This window comes from Salmo salar, unplaced genomic scaffold, assembly GCF_965601325.2.
Source record: "Salmo salar unplaced genomic scaffold, fSalSal1 ptg000129l, whole genome shotgun sequence".
Lineage (NCBI taxonomy): Eukaryota > Metazoa > Chordata > Actinopteri > Salmoniformes > Salmonidae > Salmo > Salmo salar.
In genome coordinates this window covers 1,504,898-1,514,829 of record NW_027675318.1, presented here as the reverse complement: position 1 = coordinate 1,514,829, position 9,932 = coordinate 1,504,898, and the positions used below count along the sequence as shown (strand labels likewise).

At 41.0% G+C, this 9,932-nt stretch overlaps 1 protein-coding gene across 1 annotated transcript; it reads left to right on the top strand.

Annotated features, from left to right (window-relative positions):
* Positions 1-1,023: 1,023 nt before the first annotated feature.
* LOC145866080 (uncharacterized) lies at positions 1,024-8,228 on the top strand. The gene is made up of 2 exons (XM_082970943.1): positions 1,024-1,039; positions 5,914-8,228. The coding sequence occupies exons 1-2, from the start codon at positions 1,024-1,026 to the stop codon at positions 7,380-7,382; spliced, it is 1,485 nt and encodes a 494-aa protein (XP_082827069.1). The 3' UTR covers positions 7,383-8,228.
* Positions 8,229-9,932: the final 1,704 nt, after the last annotated feature.

The following is a 9,932-nucleotide window of genomic DNA, read 5'->3' as shown; positions in this document are numbered from 1 at the left end:
GCGCCCGACGCGTTTTGTGACAAAAAAATTCTAAATATTCCATTACCGTACTTCGAAGCATGTCAACCGCTGTTTAAAATCAATTTTTATGCAATTTTTCTCGTAAAAAAGCGATAATATTCCGACAGGGAAAGCGTGTTTACGTTCAAAGAGAGAGAAAGTAAAAGCATGGGATCCCCTCGTGCACGAGCCTCAGTCTGATGGCCCTCTGATCGACTTCCATCCAAACGCGCTAAAGTTTTTCAGCCAGCGGCTGGAATTACATCATTCAGCTTTTTCCCGGGTTCTGAGAGCCTATGGGAGCCGTAGGAAGTGTCACGTTACAGCAAATATCCTAAATTTTCTTTAAACAGAGCCAAGAAGCCCAAGGAATGGTCAGAGAGGGTACTTCCTGTTTGGAATCTTCTCAGGTTTTTGCCTGCCATATGAGTTCTGTTATACTCACAGACACCATTCAAACAGTTTTAGAAACTGTAGGGTGTTTTCTATCCAAAGCCAATAATTATATGCATATTCTAGTTTCTGGGCAGTAGTAATAACCAGATTAAATCGGGTACGTTTTTTATCCGGCCGTGTAAATACTGCCCCCTAGCCCTAACAGGTTAACACAGTGTCCAAAGAGGGGCCAGAAGTATACAGAATGGTGTCATCTGCGTAGAGGTGGATCAGAGACTCACCAGCAGCAAGAGCGACATCATTGATGTATACAGAGAAGAGAGTCGGCCTGAGAATTGAACCCTGTGGCACCCCCATAGACTGCCAGAGGCCCGGACAACAGGCCCTCCGATTTGACACACTGAACTCTATCAGAGAAGTAGTAGGTAAACCAGGCGAGGCAATCATTTGAGAAACCAAGGCTGTCGAGTTTGCCAATAAGAATGTGGTGATTGACAGAGTCGAAAGCCTTGGCCAGGTCGATGAATACGGCTGCACAGTAATGTCTCTTATCGATGGCGGTTATGATGTCGTTGATGTAGTTAGTATGCCAAAAGTTCCCGGATGTCGTACTAAATTCGCCAAAATATGACGTATACACGCAGTACTTTAGGGCCCATAATGCAATTCTTCAGGAAATGGACGTAGCTTCACATCATTTTCAGATTTGAAGAAAATGGCGGAAAATATGCAGCCGAAGTCCAACGAGAGCCGATACAAATTCATTGCTTTAACTAATTATGACAAATGTTAAGAACATGTTAAGCAATGTAATAAAGACATTTCTTTTCAAGTAAGTTACCTTACACGATATTTTGGCTGACAATTTGCTTGCATGTTATTACAGCAGTATGTACCGGCATGTTAAAACCTCTCTGGGGTAGGTGGGACGCTACCGTCACACCTCGCCAACAGCCATTGAAATAGCAGGGCGCCAAATTCAAAACAACAAAAATCTCATAATTCAAATTTCTCACACATACAAGTATTATACACCATTGTAAAGGTACACTTCTCATTAATCCAACCACAGTGTCCGATTTCAAAAACACTTTACGGCGAAAGATTATGTTAGGACACCACCTAGACAAGAAAAACCACACAGCCATTTTCCAAGCAAGGAGAGGCGTCACAAAAACCAGAAATATAGCTAAAATTAATCACTAACCTTTGATGATCTTCATCAGATGGCACTCATAGGACTTCATGTTACACAATATATGTATGTTTTGCTCGATAAAGTTCATATTTATATCCAAAAACCCCATTTTACATTGGTATGTAATGTTCAGAAATGTTTTGCCTCCAAAACCCCCGATGAATGAGCACATCAATTTACAGAAATACTCATCATAAACGTTGATAAAATATACAACTGTTATGCATAGAATTAAAGATATACTTCTCCTTAATGCAACCGCTGTGTCAGATTTCAAAAAAGCTTTACGGCGAAAGCACACTTTGCAATAATCTGAGTACAGCGCTCAGACACCAAAACAAGCCATACAGATACCCGCCATGTTGTGGAGTCAACAGAAGTCAGAAATACCATTATAAATATTCACTTACCTTTGATGATTTTCATCGGAATGCACTCCCAGGAATCCCAGTTCCACAATACATGTACGTTTTGTTCGATAAAGTTCATGTTTATGTCCAAATACCTCCATTTTGTTCGCGCGTTAGGTTCACTATTCCAAATGCAGAAGGCGCGCGCACTAAAGTCCAGACGAAAAGTCAAAAAAGTTATATTACAGTTTGTAGAAACACGTCAAACGATGTGTAGAATCAATCTTTAGGATGTTTTTATCATAAATCTTCAAAAATATTCCAACCGGATAATTCCTTTGTCTTCATAAAGGAAAGAGAACTGAGCTTGTGCTCATGGCTGCGTGCGTAACTAAAATAATGGCTGACGGCCAGACACCTGACTCAATCAGCTCTTATTCTCTCCCCATTCACAGTAGAAGCCTGAAACAACATTCTAAAGACTGTTGACATCTAGTGGAAGCCTTAGGAAGTGCAATATGACCCCATAGACACTGTATATTGGATGTATATTGTGTGTTAGATAGGCAATCACTTGAAAAACTACAAACCTCAGATTTCCACACTTCCTGGTTGGATTTTTCTAAGGTTTTGCCTGACATATGAGTTCTGTTATACTCACAGACATTATTCAAACCGTTTTAGACACTTCAGTGTTTTCTATCCAAATCTACTAATTATATGCATATTCTAGCTTTTGGGCCTGAGTAGCAGGCAGTTTACTCTGGGCATGCTTTTCATCCGGACATGAAAATACTGCCCCCTACCCCGATGAAGTTAACCTGTTAGGGCTAGGGGGCAGCATTGACACGGCTGGATAAAAAACATACCCGATTTAATCTGGTTACCACTCCTACTCAGTAACTAGAATATGCATATACTTATTACATATGGATAGAAAACACCCTAAATGTTCTAAAACTGTTTGAATGGTGTCTGTGAGTATAACAGAACTCAAATGGCAGGTCAAAACCTGAGAGATTCCTTTACAGGAAGTGGCCTGTCTGACCATTTCTGGAACTTCTTTGCCATCTCTATCATTTACTAAGGATCTCTGCTCTAACGTGACACTTCCCACGTCGTCCATAGGCTCTCATAGCCCGGGAAAAAAGAGAATGTCGTCATTCCAGCCCCAGGCTGAAACACATTATCGCCTTTCTCAAGTGGCCCATCAAGAGACACTAGCTTATGCGCGTGACCCCGACCGCCCCCGCCTTTGGGATTTTTTCCTCTGTTTGCCGAAAAGGAGATTCCCTGTCGGAATTTTACCGCTTTTCTACGAGAAAAATGACGTAAAAATTGATTTTAAACAGCGGTTGACATGCTTCGACGTACGGCAATTGAATACTTTGAATTTTATTGTCAGGAATTGCGCCAAGCGCGCGACACTTCTTTACTATTTCGGATAGTGTCTGGAACGCACGAACAAAACGCCGCTTTTTGGATATAACGATGGATTATTTTGGACCAAACCAACATTTGTTATTGAAGTAGACGTCCTGGGTGTGCATTCTGACGAAGACAACAAAAGGTAATGACATTTTTATAATAGTAAATATGATTATGGTGAGTGCTAAACTTGCCGGGTGTCTAAATAGCGAGCCCGTGATGCCTGGGCTATATACTTAGAATATTGCAAAATGTGCTTTCACCAAAAAGCTATTTTAAAATCGGACATATCGAGTGCATAGAGGAGGTCTGTATCTATAATTCTTAAAATAATTGTTATGCTTTTTGTGAACGTTTATCGTGAGTAATTTAGTAAAATGTTAGCGAATTCCCCGTAAGTTTGCGGGGGGTATGCTAGTTCTGAACGTCACATGCTAATGTAAAAAGCTGGTTTTTGATATAAATATGAACTTGATTGAACAAAACATGCATGTATTGTATAACATAATGTCCTAGGGTTGTCATCTGATGAAGATCATCAAAGGTGAGTGCTGCATTTAGCTGTCTTCTGGGTTTTGGTGACATTATATGCTGGCTTGAAAAATGGGTGTCTGATTATTTCTGGCTTGGTACTCTGCTGACATAATCTAATGTTTTGCTTTCGTTGTAAAGCCTTTTTGAAATCGGACAGTGTGGTTAGATTAACGAGAGTCTTATCTTTAAATGGCTGTAAAATAGTCATATGTTTGAGAAATTGAAGTAATAGGATTTTGAAGATTTTGAAAATCGCGCCACAGGCTGGCAGTGGATGTTACGTAGGTGGGACGAATTCGTCCCGCCGGTCACATAGAGGTTAAGCATTTCCAATCCAAAATGAAATCTAGAATCAGCTTCATATTTCGCAACAAAGCCTCCTTCACTCACGCTGCCAAACATACCCTCGTTAAACTGACTTTCTTGCCGATCCTTGACTTCGGCGATGTCATTTTCAAAATAGCCTCCAACACTCTACTCAGCAAACTGGATGCAGTCTATCACAGTGCCATCCGTTTTGTCACCAAATCCCCATATACCACCCACCACTGCGACCTGTATGCTCTCGTTGGCTGGCCTTCTCTACATATTCGTCGCCAAACCCACTGGCTCCAGGTCATCTATAGGTCTTTGCTAGGCCACCTTCACTCAGCTCACAGGTCACCATAGCAACACCCACCCATAGCACGCACTCAAAGAGGTATATCTCACTGGTCATCACCAAAGCCAACACCTACTTTGGACACATTTCTTTCCAGTTCTCTGCTGCCAATGACTTGAACGAATTGCAAAAATCGCTGAAGTTGGAGACATATATCTTCCTCACTAACTTTAAGCATCAGCTATCTGAGCAGCTTACCGATCGCTGCAGCTGTACACAGCCCATCTGTAAATAGTCCATCCAACTGCCTACCTCATCCCCATGTTTTTATTTACTTTTTTGCTCTTTTGCACACCAGTATTTCTACTTGCACATCATCATCTGCACATCTATCACTCCAGTGTTCATTTGTTAAATTGTAATTACTTCGCTACTATGGCCTATTTATTGCCTTACCTCCGTACTCCATTTGCACACACTGTATATAGATATTTGCACACACTGTATATAGATTTTTCTATTGTGTTATTGACTGTACGTTTGTTTATTCCATGTGTAACTCTGTATTGTTTGTGTCGCACTGCTTTGCTTTATCTTGGCCAGGTCGCAGTTGTAAATGAGAACTTGTTCTCAACTGGCCTACCTGCTTAAATAAAGGTGAAAAACAAAATGTAATTAAAAATACATTTAAAAAATCATAACTTTATTGACAACACCCAAATGGATACGGTCATTAACTCGGTTCTTAATACTGTAGCAAACATTATATTAAGCAGGACATTCAAGCGAGCTTTACAATTATAATCCAAAGTAGCGTGAAATGCACTCATAAGCAACCTGGAAATGGAAGTTACTTCCCTGAGTTTTTCCCCGTTCACATTCAGAATACATTGTGAAAAACGAAAATCTTTGCTCACCATTTTTGCTCCAGGCAGATATACTACATCCATAACTATCGGTTTCCTCATTAGCAGATATACTACATCCATAACTAGTGGTTTCCTCATTAGCAGATACACTACATCCATAACTATCGGTTTCCTCATTAGCAGGGAGGAGTTTCTACAACCAAATTGCATGTGCATCGCCCTCGTGCCGCAATTTTAGCAAACACAGAAAGGGGCCTATATTGGAGACCAAAAGTCGTCTGGCACACTGCTTAGAGTTTCAACAACATGAATAACTTATTTCTAGCCTACAATCTTAGATGTTACTACTAATGTGAAAACAAGACAAAATATGACTGTTCTTGCTCATTTTAAGACAATTGTTAAATCATTTTAACATTCATTACAGACGTCAATTGTTGTATAACATCATGGCTACGCTGTTGGCATCACCTTTTACAGTGGATTTCTGCTGTTGTGGGCCTTTAAATCATCTGTCTGACTTTGTTGTTCACACAGGAGAGATACTTCACTATCTTGGATCCTCTGGGGAGCCTCAACAACCTCGTGATGCTGACGAGGCAGAGAAGAGTCTCTCCAGATCAGAACACCTCAATAAACACCTGCAGACATCCACAGGGAAGAGAACTCACTGCTGCTCTGACTGTGGGAAGAGATTCACCTCATCAGGCATTAAAATTCATCAGAGAATCCACACAGGAGAGACATCTTATAGCTGTGGTCAATGTGGGAAGAGTTTTGTTCAATCTGGCCAGCTGACATTACACCAGAGAACACACACAGGAGAGAAATCTTATATCTGTGATCAATGTGGGAAGAGTTTTAGTAAGTCTGGCTCTCTGACTTTACACCAGAGAACACACACAGGAGAGAAACCATATAGCTGTGGTCAATGTGGGAAAAGTTTTGCTGCACCTAGCACTCTCACTCGACACCAGAGAACGCACACAGGAGAGAAACCTTATAGCTGTGATCAGTGTGGGAAGCGTTTTGGTCGATCTGGAGATCTGACAGTGCACCAGAGAACACACACAGGAGAGAAACCTTATAGCTGTGATCAATGTGGGAAGAGTTTTAGTAAGTCTGGCTCTCTGACTTTACACCAGAGAACCCACACAGGAGAGAAATCTTATAGCTGTGGTCAATGTGGGAAGAGGTTTACTCAGTCAACCAGCCTGATATCACACCAGAGAACACACACAGGAGAGAAACCTTATAGCTGTGATCAATGTGGGAAGGGTTTTAGTATGTCTGGCTCTCTGACTTTACACCAGAGAACACACACAGGAGAGAAACCTTATAGCTGTGGTCAATGTGGGAAGAGTTTTGCTGCATCTAGCACGCTGACTCTACACCAGAGAATACACACAGGAGAGAAATCTTATAGCTGTGATCAGTGTGGGAAGAGTTATGGTCGATCTGGAGAGCTGACAGTGCACCAGAGAATACACACAGGAGAGAAACCTTATAGCTGTGATCAATGTGGGAAGAGTTTTAGTAAGTCTGGCTCTCTGACTTTACACCAGAGAACACACACAGGAGAGAAATCTTTTAGCTGTGATCAGTGTGGGAAGAGTTATGGTCGATCTGGAGAGCTGACAGTGCACCAGAGAATACACACAGGAGAGAAACCTTATAGCTGTGATCAATGTGGGAAGAGTTTTAGTAAGTCTGGCTCTCTGACTTTACACCAGAGAACACACACAGGAGAGAAACCTTTTAGCTGTGATCAGTGTGGGAAGAGTTTTGGTCGATCTGGAGAGCTGACAGTGCACCAGAGAATACACACAGGAGAGAAACCTTATAGCTGTGATCAATGTGGGAAGAGTTTTGGTCGATCTGGAGAGCTGACAGTGCACCAGAGAATACACACAGGAGAGAAACCTTTTAGCTGTAATCATTGTGGGAAGAGTTTTGGTCGATCTGGAGAGCTGACAGTACACAAGAGAACACACACAGCCTTATAGCTGTGACCAGAGATAATCTGATAAAAGACCTCTGATCAAATATCAGAAAATACATGAAGGAGTTGTTAAATGATATCAATATATTTTAATGATGTCACAATGTAGAATGTTTTAACATTGTAGTAGGAGTATTTTAATGATGTCACAATGTAGAACCCTAAACGTTTGTCCCCTGTTCTATTGATTTCAACATGATATGGATATTAGCCTCAGGGGGAAAATCCAGGCTCTGAAATGGAAGAGTTACTATTTATGTGATTTAACAAAAAGTGACTAACAAAAAAAGAGCTGTGTTACATTTACAGCATTGGTGACCCACTTGAATCAAAATGTAGCCAGCTGTTTTCTACCAGTTGTCCTCTAACCAGGGATGTACACATTATTCCCAGATTCCGTGTGGTTTTTGAGCTGTTAGTTTTAACAGGACGTGCAACCTCATCTCCCTCCTCTCGCACAATTGATTTCAACATGATATCGATGAGTGATGACAAATAAGTGTTATGTTCCTTTGTTTAGTGACCCCTACATTTAAATGCATCACTCCAAAATGTAGCTGACTGTCTTCTGCAGGTTGTCCTCTAACCAGTGAGGTAAAATATATCTCCATTTCCATGTGTTTTGTTGTGTTAGTTTCAGGAGCAGGTTCAACCTGATTTCCCCCCAAATGGATATAAGATTTGTGTTTTGTGTTTAGGCAGTGCGTTGCCATGGATCAGAATTGATTTTGACTGCACGTTTTTCCGTATTGGAGATGAGTTTTGTTTGGGCTCGTTCCAAGGGGACGAGAGTTCTAGAAGCTAGTGGGTTTTAGGAAGATGAGAGTTCTAGAATCTAGTGAGTTTTAGGAAGAGGAGAGTTCTAGAATCTAGTGAGTTTTAGGAAGATGAGTGTTCTAGAAGCTAGTGAGTTTTAGGAAGACGAGAGTTCTAGAAGCTAGTGGGATTTAGGAAGACGAGAGTTCTAGAAGCTAGTGAGTTGTAGGAAGACGAGAGTTCTAGAAGCTAGTGAGATTTAGAAAGACGAGAGTTCTAGAAGCTAGTGAGTTTTAGGAAGACGAGAGTTCTAGAAGCTAGTGAGTTGTAGGAAGACGAGAGTTCTAGAAGCTAGTGGGATTTAGGATTCTATAGAAAGAAAAAGGAGAAACAAATAATCCTATTGTATATTATTATTTAGAAATACGTGTTTTTTTCTTGTTTTTAATTGTTGACAGCCAGTAGACACCATGTTTATATTGTAGAAGGTGAATCATTGTGGTTGATTATAATGTGAAATGGAAGTTGTTTTCTGTTGGTGGTGAGCAAACTTGTCCAAAAGAAATATAGGATATATTTGTTGTCTTAAGGTGTTACAGGCTTTGGTTTTTACATTTATGTTTTGAGGTTGAACTTTAGCACGTCTAGCTCGTTAGCATGTCTAGCCCGTTAGCCCGTCTAGCTCGTTAGCACGTCTAGCACGTCTAGCCCGTCTAGCTCGTTAGCACGTCTAGCACGTCTAGCTCGTTGGGCGCACTGATTGGTGTCACCTCGTTAGTCAGTATGTGTTACACCTGTGCTGGCTTGTCCATCTCGTTAGTGGGAAGGTGTTTCACCTGAGCTGGTCCAGGTTCTATTTAAGAGTGTCTGGCCCAGTGCTCCAGTTGTCTTGATACATGTGGAGAGTCAACACCTTTAGTTGCTCCACCTTTTTGGTTTGCTTCCTGTTTTTAAGTTTGATGTGGGTTTTTATTTTGTTTTACTCTTCTTGGGCAGATTTAGTGGGTCTCATGGTGGGTGTCTTTTAGGTCCCAGTTGTTGTTACTAGTCAACTTTCAGTGGACACTGAGAGAGCAAAACTGCAACATTGTTATAATACTTTTATTGCATCAAATGGTTGTTTTATGCAACTGAATAGAGGGTTCTTAGAACTATTGTGTCTGTGTGTTCTACTGAGGATGGGCCTCTGGGAGAAAACACTGACAGGAGATTTACAATGTCTTTTGGGTGATAAAACCTAAAGAGACTGCATTCCAGAACATGAGTTAATGTTTCTGTTCTATATGGTACCAGGGAGAGATGACCTCAGGGCCAGACCCTGGTCTCTACATAAAGAGTACTGTTTTTACAGCAGATACTGTCTGCTGAGAATTATAAGTATCTTTCATACAAATCTTAACCTTGTGACCCGTTCTATACATCTGTTGTTGGTCATGTAGGTTGAAAGGGGTGTATCTTGGCTGTAAAAGACCTTTGTACTTTTGTATCGTGGCTCTCAACGAATCATCTGGGGGTGATTCATCTCTCAACGAATCATCTGGGGGTGATTCATCTCTCAACGAATCATCTGGGGGTGATTTGTCGACCAGCCATCATTTTCGTAGAACACTCAATTGATTCACTTTATATGTGTGTTGTATTGACCTGCTCCCGTATTAATAAGTGAATAAAGATTTAGTTTTAGAATAACGCTGACTTGTGTGATAAGTTTGTTTCCTCAATTGATATTAAAGAAATTAACCTCCACATTTGGCGATGGGGATGTGAATCTTGACCTGACTCCTGACGACCTGGGTCA